The 14794-nt window shown below is 36.5% G+C and overlaps 1 protein-coding gene and 2 long non-coding RNA genes across 3 annotated transcripts in view; 2 read left to right on the top strand and 1 right to left on the bottom strand.

Annotated features, from left to right (window-relative positions):
• The window catches only part of LOC107846138 (serine/threonine-protein kinase Nek6-like), a 33080-nt gene extending 21765 nt beyond the window's left edge, over positions 1 to 11315 (top strand). The window contains exons 6-7 of the mRNA XM_047402650.1: positions 9800 to 9851; positions 10179 to 11315. Coding sequence (XP_047258606.1) covers positions 9800 to 9851; positions 10179 to 11315 — 1189 coding nt within the window. The remainder of the gene's footprint in view (positions 1 to 9799; positions 9852 to 10178) is intronic.
• Positions 8936 to 9534, top strand: LOC107846779. The gene is made up of 3 exons (XR_007049383.1): positions 8936 to 8969; positions 9301 to 9382; positions 9467 to 9534. It is a non-coding gene; the product is annotated as an uncharacterized LOC107846779 (long non-coding RNA).
• Positions 11316 to 13682: 2367 nt separating the features above from the next.
• On the bottom strand, positions 13683 to 14794 carry LOC124890820. The gene is made up of 2 exons (XR_007049384.1): positions 14660 to 14794; positions 13683 to 14516 (listed from the first exon to the last, which is right to left on the bottom strand). It is a non-coding gene; the product is annotated as an uncharacterized LOC124890820 (long non-coding RNA).

The following is a 14794-nucleotide window of genomic DNA, read 5'->3' as shown; positions in this document are numbered from 1 at the left end:
CAAAACCAGATCCAGAGGCAGCACCAAGATGCTGTGTTGCTGAAACTGAAAATGGTAGCGAGTGTAGAGAAGTTGCTATTGACTGCTTGTCAACTGAAAGCGATGGTTCACTTCTACACAAAGACGAGCTAGGATAGAAAGCAACCGCGGTTTATGACACCAAACAGGCTAAGAAAGATGCTCTTCGAGCACTGGATGATAAGGTTTCGCAGCTCAAATCACTAGCCGCATTAGCTAGTAAGGAGGACAAAGACGACTGGGGTAATCCCACTGAGCAAAGAGCTGAAGCTTTAGAGTCTCTTTTGGAGGTTTGTGCGCGACTACATAAGCAGGAAAAAATTGATGAGCTTGATGGTGTGCTGAAACCATTCAGGGATGATGGAATGTCGTCTAGAGAAACAGTAATCTGGTTGACAAAAAGTCTCATGACTGCACAAAAGTTGTCCAAGGGGTCGTGATGTTGCACAAAACCTGTCTTTTGACCTATAGAACGAGCCTCTGTCTTACGTAAATCATCAAGTATTGTTGGACTAACCTATTCCTCGAGGCTTAACGTGGTTGAGCATCCCTTAGTTTTGATTCTATTGTTGTAGGACAGTTGATGGAGCTGTGAAGATTATATATAATGTACTTTTAATGTTGATTTCTACTCTATGATGATACTTAGCACATTTTCTACTGTTAGTTTTTTCTCCAAAACTACCTGCAGACAAAGATTATACATTTCTTCAGCTTATTAGATATGATTGTGTTATTAGCGGAGTCGATTTCTAATATAGTCACTCAACTAATAGTATTATCTCAGAAATTCACGTTCTGAGAATCAAGAAGAAAGGTGATTTTCTGAGGTAATAACTATTAGCTGAGTGACTATCTAAGACGTCAGCGCGATATTATAGTTGTCTTAGAGAAAAAAGTATCAACAATCAAACTTTTCCTTTTAATATTCCATTCCTCCAACCTCAAGCCTCTTGTGAAATGAATTTAATATTTTTAAAAAGTTTTTTTTTATACTATTATTATAGTTTCCCTCATGCACATTTTGCCAATTTATAATAATTCTATCTTGATTGTCATAATTTATTGGTATGATGTTACTTTTCTTATACTTTTCCTTGTCCCGTTCAAAGTCGTCCTTGATCCTTACTCTTGATAAAATTTATTGTCCTTTATCTGTGACATTTATTTTTCTTTCATGTCATTGATTTGTTTTTTCTATTTATACTTTACTATTTATGGCCGTTGACTGGTGTACACTGTATTTGAAAGTTTGCATCTCAAATTTTATTGGTATTGATATCCTCCCTTTAGGATGTTATTCATTGAGACAATGGTAAATTCCGTGTTATGTTTGTTAAATTTGGTGTTCTGTGAGTCACTCTCACTGTTGTCAAGTGACTGAACATTTAATCATAAGCTGACAGTCTGATGATCTGATGATCTGTGTTTATGTTGAAATATCATAGAACATGGGCTATCCTATGTACTTCCGGTGAAGAGAGAGTTGAGAAACGAGAAACTTAAGGTTGTGAATGGTGGGAAAGCAAATAAGAGTGTGTCATCTGTGTTGACCTACCTAAAAAAATGGAAAGATCGGGCTGTTAACTTTACTGTTTTGTGGTGGTTGTTGAAGACTAGCTTCTTGAAGAGCTCTCCGAGAGGTGCATTGCATCAGCTTGATATTTGTTGGAAACTAAGTATTCGGTGTGGGAGTAAATAAGTACAGAAACTAAAAACAAAATTGTAGCAAAATTGTTTTGTTGTGTATTTTCATTTTTGTGGTAATACATGTGAAGTGGAAGTACGTTGAAGCTGAGTCGACAATATTCAATACTCGAAAGATTTACAGAAAACAGTTTGATGTGGAGTGAACATCAGATCACGGTGCTTCTAAAAGGATCAAACATTCATCAAGACAAAGTGAAATGGACATTTTCCACTCATGTTTAGTGTTTGTAAAAAATATGCTTGTTATACTGCTTGTTCAGACATACAGTATTTTCTTACTTGATGTTGCTGCATTCGAATTTGGAAAGCAAATTACACGGCTGACTTGTTAATGTAGGATATCATATCATGTGCTATGTCGGAAATGCACTCCTATCAATGTACCGTGAGTGTGAAGTATTGACGAGGCATATGACGCGTTAGAGGAAATAGCGGAGAAGGATGTTGTCTCTTGGGTAGTTCACTGTCTCAATCAATTTTCAGTTCTAAAAAAAAGAAGTTTGATCTTTGTAGTTGTGTTTGTTACTTTTTCCAATTGTAAGATGATATATGTAGAAAATGGGATCCCTCTAAATTCTTGTTTTGTTTAAGTTTAGCTTTAAAGATCCAATTTTCACTCGAGAAATCACACTTGTGAACAATGAGTCGTCAAAGAAAACTGGTTTACTTAAGTAGAACCAACCAAAAAGAATAAATTGCTCTCTGGGGTTTAAAATAATTTTGAAACTACAAAAATAAAAGGCTGAAAATTTAAATTTTGACTGAAGTGATAAGACTTTTACTTTAAAAAATCAAATACTAAAAGAGAAGTATTAATATATTTAAAATCAAGTGGGTCCAATAAGGGTTAAAAGGTAATTGTGTCTTTAAAAAAATTCCAAATAAGAAAAGACGACATTTATTTTGGGACGAACAAAAAAGGAAATGGCGACACATAATTTGGGACGGAGGAAGTAGTATTTTTATTTGGTTCAAAGGATATCATGTGCCTCAGCAGAGAAGTAAAGTTCTGCTCTCCACTCTTTCTCTTACGTATCTGGTTCGATAGCTTAACCCTTACTTTAACGATGTAAGGGCAGAACACATGTCAAAATTTATTTAATTTCGCTATTATGAGTAGTTTTGGGGGTGTTGGAGTCTTAATTAAAAAGTATTAATACTATGTAATATTGATTGGTAATATTTATGTCTATTAACATTCTAAAATTAAATTATAAAATATTAGTTTTTTAAAGTGGTTTGGCCCGTAAGGCCCGCAACCCGCAGAGTAATAGTGTGTGCTTGATATTTATTGGCTTATCATTATGATAGGCTAGCCCAACCTGACCCGTCAAACTCAAAGCCCGTGTGGGCTAGCTCGGATGGGCTGAGCCAACCCGTATTGACATCTCTAAAAAAAAAAAACTCTACATTATTGATACTCAAAGGAGACTTTGGAATCTTGAAGAATGCACGGAGGCGAATTCAGGATTTCAAAACGCGGATGTATGAATGAAGAAATTCATCAAGATGACCTACATTATGCATATTATAGTAGACAAGGAGCCCAGAAATGGGGACAAAACAAGAACAAATTCCATGAAAATGTGCACCAAGATCATAAATAACTTACACACCAGGATTATCTAGGCTCTAGGGTACCCCCCACCCCCACCCCCATGCAAAACTTTTATCGTCACCCTATAAGACGAGGCCAACTTATCGAAAGATGGACATTGATTCAGTTTATACAACCTTTCGATAGGTGCTTGTTAGATATTATTAATCTTTTCTGCTACGATGATAGGATTTGCTTTTTCTATTGCATTCTGACCAGCATTCCTATAATCAAATGGGCAGTTGTGTTTGGCTCAATAATGATGAACTGCGCAGAGAAGAACACCACATTTGCAACTGAACCCCGTTAATCCCACACGCTTACGACAAGCTGTTCACTTTTTCAAACCCTCTTTTGACTTCACTTATGAAATCTCAGAGGCTAAATCTTTAGATGCAACCGCGGCACCTGCAAGAGCAAATTTTGATTCATCGCTGCTCGAGCTTCTACGTACGACGTCTTTGCTGGATGCAGCTGCAAGCTTTGACACTTGGAACACATATTCATCGTAGTTGCACTACGGAAAAAATCACAGTCGTTGATGCAGGGGACGGGGTCTTCTGGAGCTCGACAACCTGTCTCTTTAGTTGACTCCATTTATGCAGTTAACAAGTCAAGTTCAACACCACAAGTGTCACGCCTCCAATCCTATTGGGGCGGACTGGCACCCGTAACCGAGGAGGCCCGGGAGAACCAGCTCATCACCTTATACTTCCCATGCACACCTCTATGACAACCCGAAATTCGGACAACATCATATCGCATATAAAAGGAAATAATCACCTGTATAAGCTCGAGCACACATATATATATGTATATACAATACTTAGCCATTGGAGCCATCATGTCTGTTAACAAAACACCACCTTGACTGTACATTAGGTCTACAAAGCCTCTAAATAATACACAGAGTTTAACTAAGGTCGGGACATACCCCGCCATATAACTAACTTCTATACAATACCAAAAGTGACATGATATGACACGAAAAGGACCGAAGCAAACTGGAGCTCACCAAAAGCAGGTGGATATCCTGACTCCTACTTGTGCGGTGTATGAGCTGAGGTACCTGTGCCTGCAACATGAAATGCAGGTCCCCCATGGGGGACGTCAGTACAAAATATGTACTGAGTATGTAAAGTTGTAGATAATCACATATTATATAGGAGGTAAATAAAAATTAGAAACAAGTGAATAAATCATAATAGAAGTGGACCACACTTACCAGAACTTGTGACAACCTCTGCATTGTATTTATTCATTCACTTTACCTTCGTTCTTATCATCTTTGTAATCGTTACTGTACTGTACTGTGACCATTAGGCTACCTCCAGTACATATCAAGTGGGATCGACCCATGATAGGCTTATTCCCTTAGGATACCACCCATAAACACATAAATAGGGATCAACCCATGATAGGCTTATGTCCTTGGGATACCACCCGATAGGAGAGAGCTTTCATCACTTAGTTCAATTAATTTTTGAGATTGTTATTTCGGTCGCCACCGCATTTTTTATACTTTAAAACAATGATACATCAATAAGAGACATATAAATAGACCATCAATGCAATAACGTTGAAGTAAGAACTCATTGGAACATCAATGAAGTGTTTTGGAGTCAACAATGCCATAACAATGAAGTAGGAACTTATTAGTATATCAATGAAACGTATTGGATTCATTAACAGCACATGGATCTTGTTTGAGTAGCCGGATACCTTCTGATATTCATTAGTGCAATAAACATGTAAGATTTGGAAAACAAGTAAGTATTGGAATGTCTTGACGTCTTGTAGGGTGGAAACAAGTTCATTGGTAATGCTGGACATCATACAAAACCATTATGGATCACATGTTATTGAATAACTTTGGAAACTTTCTTAATAGAACAATTGTTCACTTTTATGCCACAGATATGGTATAGAGTATGCTTTACATACCTGACTGTCAACCTTCAATACTAGTCCCAAATGGACTTTCCGTCTTTTCGGATTACTTATCTACAATGAACATATATAGCAATCTAGTATTAGCAACCAAATGTCACAATTCAATTATTTGAATTCACCAAACTAGTGGCTAAGTAGTAAGCCTTAATTACAATATAAAGGGTGTCACTTTAACCCTCTTATACTCCAATTACATTCACATGCCATGCATATTCATACAACATCCTCCAATATCAAGTTTGGATTCATTTATCCTTCCAACCAATCCATTAAACCAAATTCATCCATTAACATAAATAATCATCAATTCAATAGTATATCACCATATCCACCTTTCATAACTCAATTAACATATCCACCTTCCACAATTCAATACAACCAAACCATGCAAAATAGTCCATAACCCTATTTCCGTCACCTTTCAATAACAACCAATACATATAATCCTCTATCACACATATACATATAGAAAAGAATAAAGGCAAACAATATTCATACCTTAGAATTCACCTCTTGATTATGCAATCCTGTTTGCACAAATAATAGGAGCCGTTCGAAGCTCTCGAGATGACAAACGCAGTTATCGGATTACTTTGGAATTTCTACGGTTGAATCAAAAGTAATTTTAACGTCAAATTTGGCTAGGGTTTGTTCTTTCTCAATGATTGATGATGAAAATGAGTTTTTGAACTCATATACATGTATATATACACATAATACCATCCATAATATTATAGGAAATGACCAAAATGCCTTTAAAATTTAAATAATGTCAAATCTGTCCTTTGGTGGACTGTTTTGATAAGCTAAAGTAGATCGATCATAACTCTTTGCTCCGATATCGGATTTGGGTGAAATTTTTATAATTGGAAGGATAATTCAAAGGTATTTCATTTCATATAAAGTAGCCCACCTAGTTCGTCCTGTACAAGGAGTTATGGTCATTCGATGTTGACCCTAAAAATCTGTTTAGATAGGCCGAAGTAAAACGAGCATAACTCCTTACTCAGATGTTGGATTTGGATGAAACCAATTGTATTAGAAATAAGACTCAAAGATCTTTCTTTTCATAGGTCACAGGTCTCCCATTTCATTATATTAAGGTAGTTATGACCGTTCGAAGTTGACCCAAAAATTCGGCTGGCCTCAGTAGTTTGTGTGCAGGAAATTTTCCTTCACATTTACTATTCCCAAATATCCCGGCCACCATTTTATAGTTTCGAACGTGCTCGATTATATCCAAAACCTATCCGTTTTTGGAAAGCTTATTCAATAACCTTCGTATGGAACCATCGACGGGCAAATTCCGGTATAAATAAAAAAAAATTAATTTCATATAAATAAGACCAATACACGTACTTGAATAGGCCAATACACGTACTTGATACAGGGTATTACAACAAGTTCGTTAAGTACATCATGAAACAACAAAGGGACAAACAAAAACTTCAACCAAGGACCATCGCATTTATGAAATATAAAGCAATTCAGAATAATACATACATTCAATATCTCGTACTTGCTAGATTTTTGTCTAATTGAATAGTTCTCCTCATAGTTTCGGTAGTGAGCTACATTGTATGAGGTGTTCCATCATAAAGTATTTGATAAACTGATTTTTATTGATGTTCTTCTATTTCAATTGCTGGGGGTCTATCGGAAACAACCTCTCTACTTCTTCGGGAGTAGCGGTATGGACTGTGTACATTTTACCCTCCCCAGATACAATGGGCTTCTTCTTGTTGTTATTGTTCTATTTCAATTGGTCTGCTTCTATACATCTTGGATTATCACTCTCATACCACAACATTCTTCCTTTGCTGTTACATTTTTAACTATCTTATCGTACGACTTGAAGCGTGTGTTGCCATGCAAACCGTTTTTCTTCTAAGAGTGTTTAGCATGCTGGAGTATGTATGGAGTGATTGTCCTGACCAATGCATTGAGCATCCTATGAATTCTATCGATGGAAACCTTTAGACATCTTCATTCTTATCTGCATGAATGCTGGTTTGCATCTGATGAGCTTAGGTTTTGGAGAAAATTGTTTCAATAGAACAATACATATGCCCTAATGTCTTAACTCAAGGTTTGAGTTCGAAGGACCAAGCATCCGCAAGACGAGCTTCCAAAAAGAAATGACATGAGCTGACAAGTAGGATTGAACTGAAGTAGAAATTTAGAACTTTCTCGTTGGAGTCACACGTGAAGTAGTTTTCTTTCCTCTTAGCAATAGAAAAGAAGAACCAGTAAGTACTTCGCACCTATGATTTTCCCTGTATCAATAACACTGCTCTCTTGAAGTGGATAATCTGGATGCTAAGAGGTATACATCTCTCTACCAAATATTCATTTTGATGAATAGGTAGTATGGAATATGGACACGCTTAAATGTCGAGTGAAAGAAGTTATGTCATCAAATAGTTGCTCCAATCTTTCCTTTTGAACCAAGCACATTTAGATACAAAATCTTCGACTCATCTTATAATTTATTATATGAAAAGTTTTACTTGATGGTAAGATATTCTTGGAGAATATTCTTCTAATCTGACGATAGACGGTTATTTTTCCGTTGCAGGTGAATTTGATAGCTAAACTAAGCCATCCATACCTTTTAGAGTACAAAGATGCTTGGGTGGACAAGGTATCCTATCATCCAGTTTTGTGGTTGCTTGGATCAGAAAGTGCAAAACGTAGCCTTTAATAGTTGCGATTATTGCTGCATAAGCTGCACCAGAGAAAAAGCTCCACTTTCTTTTTCTTTCAGGGGAGTTGTATATGCATCGTTGCCGATTATTGCGAAGATGAAAATATGTGAGTGATTATCCCTGATTTTGCTAACATTTTAAATGTGTACCTATAAGGAAAGATAAGAATAAAGAATAAAAGGAGCCACTAAACGAGGGAAGGGAAAACAATTGTTAAGTAAAATTCTTCATCATTGTCACCGGCTATATTTTATCGTAAAATATGGCTAACCTGTGTTTGTAGAGCGCAACATTTTGCCAAGATCGTGGCTGTTTTCAGCCTGTGTTGTAAGCACATCCAGGTATCTGGAGAATGAAAGACCTCAGATTTCATAAATACTCCCTCGTACCAAGAACGATAGAAGGGGTAATGAGGTTAAAAATAAAGAAATGAATAGGATGATCATAGAACTTCTTATGTGGTGTAATATGAGGACGGTGACGATTTTTTTTCCCCGTGTTCAGGGCGGAGGTCATGAGGAAGTCTAGAGGAGCACTTTTCCCGGAAGAGGTAGTTAAATGTGATTTCAATACTTATGAAGCTTCTCTGTTCCTTCCCGGTAGCTTAAAAAATATGCGTGTTTTTATGTTGTTTTTTTCCTGCTATTATAGAAACTCTACAAATGGCTGACTCATCTATTGTTAGCTTTGGAGCATCTGCATTCCAACCGCGTTCATCATAGAGACCTCAAGGTAAAAACTTGCTGTAATCGGCAAAATAGAAAAGCCTTCTTAGCATGAAATGTTTTTAACGTGAACTATTTTGTATTCAGTAATGCAAAATATTCATCACAAAGGACAACGACATCAGGTTAGGTAAGAATGCCTGAACAATTGCTTGATTGGGTTGTCTTTGCTTCTTTACTATCCTTCAAATTCACTTGATTGTCACAGGTGATTTTGTATTAGGAAAATTGCTAGTTGCAGAAGGCGCTGCTTCCTCGGTATGAATTTCTATTGTGGCAAAATGAACCTCTTACTTACATGCAAGTTTCGACCACCTACTGTCACCTAACAATCGATTTAGCATATCTATTTAGCAAGAGAGAAATCCCTTCTCCCTCCATGACCGAGAAAACCTAAAATTTGCTTTTATTTTCGGTCATAGGTACCAAAATGTTGTGGTGGTCATCTTCCTTTTTATCAAAATAAATATTGTGGTATTCATCATATTACAAAGCTCCTGTCGCCATAGCATCTAGCTTAATGCATTTGAGAAAAAGACGTCGAGTTGTACAGCTAATCCTTAATTTTGGAAGAAATTTCATGTAATAGGTATCTGGCACACCAAACGACATGTGCCCTGAGCTCCTTGCCGGCATACCCTATGGCTATAAATCTGATATATGGTCGCTTGGTAAGAAATAAGAATGTTGACGAAGCAATGTATTTCAGCTCTTTACATCATGTCCCTAATACTAACACTTTAATGTGATTTTAGGATACTGTATGTTTGACATTGCTGCACATCAACCCTCGTTTAAAGCATCTGTGAGTTGATTTTTCAGCTATCTGAACTTCGTAAACAATACCTCAAAAAGTTATACTTGTTACGCAAAAAAAAAAAGAGAAATTCTTTATCCTGATATCTTCTATATGATATAGTGACAATGTAAATCCAACAGGACAAAACTGGACTTATCAACAAAATAAACCGGGGTTTGTTCTCACCACTTCCAATTATATACTCCTCCACCTTGTAAGTATCTTCCTTTTCATCACGTCACAAGTATAACAAATCAGTCAGTTGACAAAGCGGATTTAATTCTTGCAGGAAACAGATAATAAAAAGCATGCTAAGGAAAACTCCAGAACACCGACCTACAGTGAGTGCGAGCTACATATGTTCAAATGTTATTCTTTCCGTTTCAATCTGTTAAGTCTTATTTTCCTTTTTAGTCCGTTTAAAAGCGAATGTTTCTTTCCTTTTACAACAACTCCTTAATTCTAACTTTCTACATGGCATGTTTAAAGATCACAAACTTAAAATACATTTTGATACATTCTGCATATCTTTATTTTAAGACCACAAGATATAAGTCTTCTTTTCTTTCTTAAACTTCGTGGCATATCAAAACCAGAAAAACAAAATGAAACGGAGGGAGTATTAAATTGAGATTCATCTTGACATATTTTTTTACCTCTACTTATAGGCTGCCGAGTTGTTGAGACATCAACATTTGCAACCATACCTCCTCTTGTGTCACAACCCTTCATCTGCGTTTCTTCCTGTGAAGTCCCCGGGTAAAACGAAAGAGAAAACACGACCATCACCTGGAAAATCTATTAGTCCGAGAGGTAGCAGAGACAGACAGTTGAAGCTAAAAGAGAAGAGAGCTGTCCTTTACTTTGACGAAAGTGATAACATTCAGCCAAGAAACTTATCTGACAATTATAACACGTTCCGAGCCAAACTTGACACTAAGAGAGTCGATCCAACAAGCTACTCGGTTAGGATCTCTCAAGATAGTGAGGATTCTAAAAGTTGGGACATGAGTGAGGCAGCTGTTTGCAATGGATATGATCAACAGGAGACTATCTCACAAACAGAAACTACGATCACTCCAAGCTCGTCAAGTTCAAGGGCAAAAACATGGTCCGATGAACAAGAGCATGTTTTTCCGGAGCATGTTAGTCGATTTGACGAGGGTGATACGAAGAATAACCAGACAAAAGAGCTTGAGGTGTTGAGCAGTCCACTGGACCATGAGGAAGCAGATATAGTGGAATGTATCTCCGCAAAATCTAGTAGAATGACATTGTCTGATGGAAGATTCAACGATAAAACACGATCCTTCGATGAAGAAAGCACTTCATCTAACTCACAATCGGCAAAACCAGATCCAGAGGCAGCACCAAGATGCTGTGTTGATAAAACTGAAAATGGTAGCGAGTGTAGAGAAGTTGCTATTGACTGCTTGTCAACTGAAAGCGATGGTACACTTCTACACAAAGAGGAGCTAGAAAAGAAAGCAACCGCGGTTTATGACACCAAACAGGCTAAGAAAGATGCTCTTCGAGCACTGGATGATAAGGTTTCGCAGCTCAAGTCACTAGCCGCATTAGCTAGTAAGGAGGACAAAGACGACAGGGGTAATCCCACTAAACAAAGAGCTGAAGCTTTAGAGTCTCTTTTGGAGGTTTGTGTGCGACTACTTAAGCAGGAAAAAATCGATGAGCTTACTGGTGTGCTGAAACCATTCGGGGCTGATGGAATGTCGTCTAGAGAAACAGCAATCCGGTTGACAAAAAGTCTCATGACTGCACAAAAGTTGTCCAAGGGGTCGTGATGTTTCACAAAACCTATCTTTTGACCTATAGAACTAGCCTCTGTCTTACGTAAATCATCAAGTATTGTTGGACTAAACTATTCCTCGAGGCTTAACGTGGTTGAGCATCCCTTAGTTTTTATTCTATTGTTGTAGGAAAGTTGATGGAGCTGTGAAGATTATATATAATGTACTTTTAAAGTTGATTTCTACTCTATGATGATACTTACCACATTTTCTACTGTTAGTTTTTTCTCCAAAACTAGTGTAGACAAAGATTATACATTTCTTCAGCTTCTTAGATATGATTGTGTTATTATCGGAGTCGATTTCTAATATAGTCACTCAATTAATTGTATAATATCAAAAAGTCATGTTCTGAGAATCAAAAAGAAAGGTGATTTTCTGAGGTAATAACTATTAGCTGAGTGACTATCTAAGAGGTCAACGCGATATTATAGTAGTCTTATAGAAAAAAGTATCAACAATCAAACTGTTCCTTTTAATATTCCATTCCTCCAACCTCAAGCCTCATGAGAAATGAATTTAATATTTTTAAAATTTTTTTCTTTTATACTATTGTAATAGTTTCCCTCATGCACATTTTGCAAATTTATAATAATTCTATCTTGATTATCATAATTTATTGGTATGATGTTACTTTTCTTATACTTTTCCTTGTCCCATTCAAAGTCGTCTCGCTCCCTTTCCCTATCAGATATCCTACCACTGTCACGTTCAAGAGACTTTAGTCTTCCTTGATCCTTACTCTTGATAAAATTTATTGTCCTTTATCTGAGACATTTATTTTTCTTTCATGTCATTCATTTGTTTTTTCTATTTATACTTTACTGTTTATGGCCGTTGACTGGTGTACACTGTATTTGAAAGTTTGCATCTGAATTTTTATTGTTATTGATATCCTCACTTTAGGATGTTATTCATTGAGATAATGGTAACTTCCGTGTTATGTTTGTTAAATTTGGTGTTCTGTGAGTCACTTCACTGTTGTCAAGTGACTGAACATTTAATCATAAGCTGACAGTTTGATAATCTGTGTTTATGTTGAAATATCTCAGAACATGGGCTAGCCTATGTACTTCCGGTGAAGAGAGAGTTGAGAAAGGAGAAACGTAACGTTGTGAATGGTGGGCAAGCAAATAGGAGTGTGTCTTCTGTGTTGACCTACCTAAAAAAAATGAAAAGGTCGGGCTGTTAACTTTACTGCTTTGTGATGGTTGTTGAAGACTAGCTTCTTGAAGAGCTCTCCGAGAGGTGCATTGCATCAGCTTGATATTTGTTGTAAACTAAGTATTCGGTGCGGGAGTAAATAAGTGCAGAAACTAAAAACAAAATTGTAGGAAATTTTTTTGTTGTGTATTTTCATTTTTGTGGTAATACATGTGAAGTGGAAGTACGTTGAAGCTGAGGTCGACAATATTCAATACTCGAAAGATTAACAGAAAATAGTTTGTTGTGGAGTGAACTTCAGATCACGGTGCCTCTAAAAGGATCAAACATTCATCAAGACAAAGTGAAATGGACATTTTCTACTCATGTTTAGAGTTTGTAAAAAATATGCTTGTTATACTGCTTGTTCAGAGATACAGTATTTTCTTACTTGATGTTGTTGCATTCGAATTTGGAAAGAAAATTACACGGCTGACTTGTTAATGTAGGATATCATATCATGTGCTGTGTCGGAAATGCACTCCTATCAATGTACTGTGACTGTGAAGTATTGACGAGGCATATGACGCGTTAGAGGAAATAGCGGAAAAGGATGTTGTCTCTTGGGTAGCTCACTGTCTCAATTAATTTTTCAGTTCTAAACAAAAGAAGTTTGATCTTTGTAATTGGGTTTGTTACTTTTTCCAATTGTAAGATGATATATGAGGAAAGTGAGGTCCCTATAAATTCTTGTTTTCTTTAACTTTAGCTTTAAAGATCCAATTTTTACTTGAGAAATCACAGTAATATGAACAATGAGTTGTCGAAGAAAACTGGTTTACCCAACCAAAAAGAATAAATTGCTCTCTGTGGTTTAAAATAATTTTGATACTGTAAAAATAAAAGGCTGAAAGTTTAAATTTTGATTGAAGTGATAAGGCTTTCACTTTAAAAAAATAAATACTAAAAAAGAAGTATTAATATATTTAAAATCAAGTGGGTCCAATAAAGGTAAAAAAGGTAATTGTGCCTTTGAAAAATTTCCAAATAAGGAAAGATGACATTTATTTTGGGACGGGCGACACATAATTTGGGTCGGAGATAGTAACAGATTTTTGCATATGCATCCATTTAGGCTTATTGGGTTTCCTTTCAAATTATTCTTACATTTCAACCATTTTTCATTTTGTGCTTGTAATGTTCTACTTCAAACAGATGTTCACGAAGGGATTGTTCTTAACATTCATAAATGCAAAAGCACAAGTACAATAAGTCAAATCAGATGCAGAATCAATGATTTGTACAAAATACTTTGCTTGACATTATTGAGTCAAGAGTTATCACTTGAGAACAGCACTGATAGGCTTCCAACAAAGTCTCAGAAAGAGGAGCTACTAATTCTTGGAGAATATGCCTAGCAACTTCAGTGCCACATTCATATTCTTCAATCTCAAAGTCCGTACATTTACCCAAAGAATGGCTCATATCCCATTCTATTAGCTGGTCTGGGATCAAACCAACAAATTGTGTCCACTCTTCGACCTCATCAATAATATCAGCAATCAGAATCACTTTGGTCATACTTGATGGTAGTTTGGTACAGGTTCTGAAACAAGAATCAGAGATTGGAGAAAATTTTTAGTCTAGGTACTCTAATAGACAATCAAAGGCGAATCCTTTAAGCTGATTCATCTGTTTTGGGTCATTACAGCCAAGCAACTCACTGAAAGCCATCCACAGAAAACTCAAAAACATTTCATGTTCATTGAGGAGAAAATGGCTCACAGAGAACCCATCCTCTATAGGTAGAGCCTGCTGTTGAGGAGTAGTTCCAAATATGAGTTCAGCATTCAAAATGACCTATTTTGCGAAGCTGAGTTTGCTTCCTTTTAACTGATCAATCTTGTTGAGCACTCCAAAAACGTTATGAATTAGTTCTCTGCAACTCCTCCTGGTGGATAATGAGGTCTCACAATCCGAAAGATCTCTATCAGGTTCTGGAAAGAGTGGTTCAGCATCAACAGAGTCCACTGATTCAGCAAGCACTTTGTCCTATGGAAGAAAACAAGCATCATATTTATTAGAAGCATGGATGCATGAAATCCAAGTTCAGAGTTGTTTTATTTTTAAATTTACGTATTTGAGGGAAAGAAAGGAAGTATGCAAATAGTAAAATGTCGAATCAGGGACCATACTTTAGCTACTATTGGGACTGATGGAGAGGTAGCTGTCAGTTGAATGGTGATCAAGTGAATTCCCAACTAAATCTGCTTCATCTTCCAAAGGAGAAAAATATCTAGTAGGATAAGTGAGAGCACATTTAGCTCTAA

This window comes from Capsicum annuum, unplaced genomic scaffold (assembly GCF_002878395.1).
Source record: "Capsicum annuum cultivar UCD-10X-F1 unplaced genomic scaffold, UCD10Xv1.1 ctg2574, whole genome shotgun sequence".
Classification (NCBI taxonomy): Eukaryota; Viridiplantae; Streptophyta; class Magnoliopsida; order Solanales; family Solanaceae; genus Capsicum; species Capsicum annuum.
The sequence above is the reverse complement of the archived record's forward strand: the minus strand, read 5'-3'. Positions and strand labels throughout refer to the sequence as shown.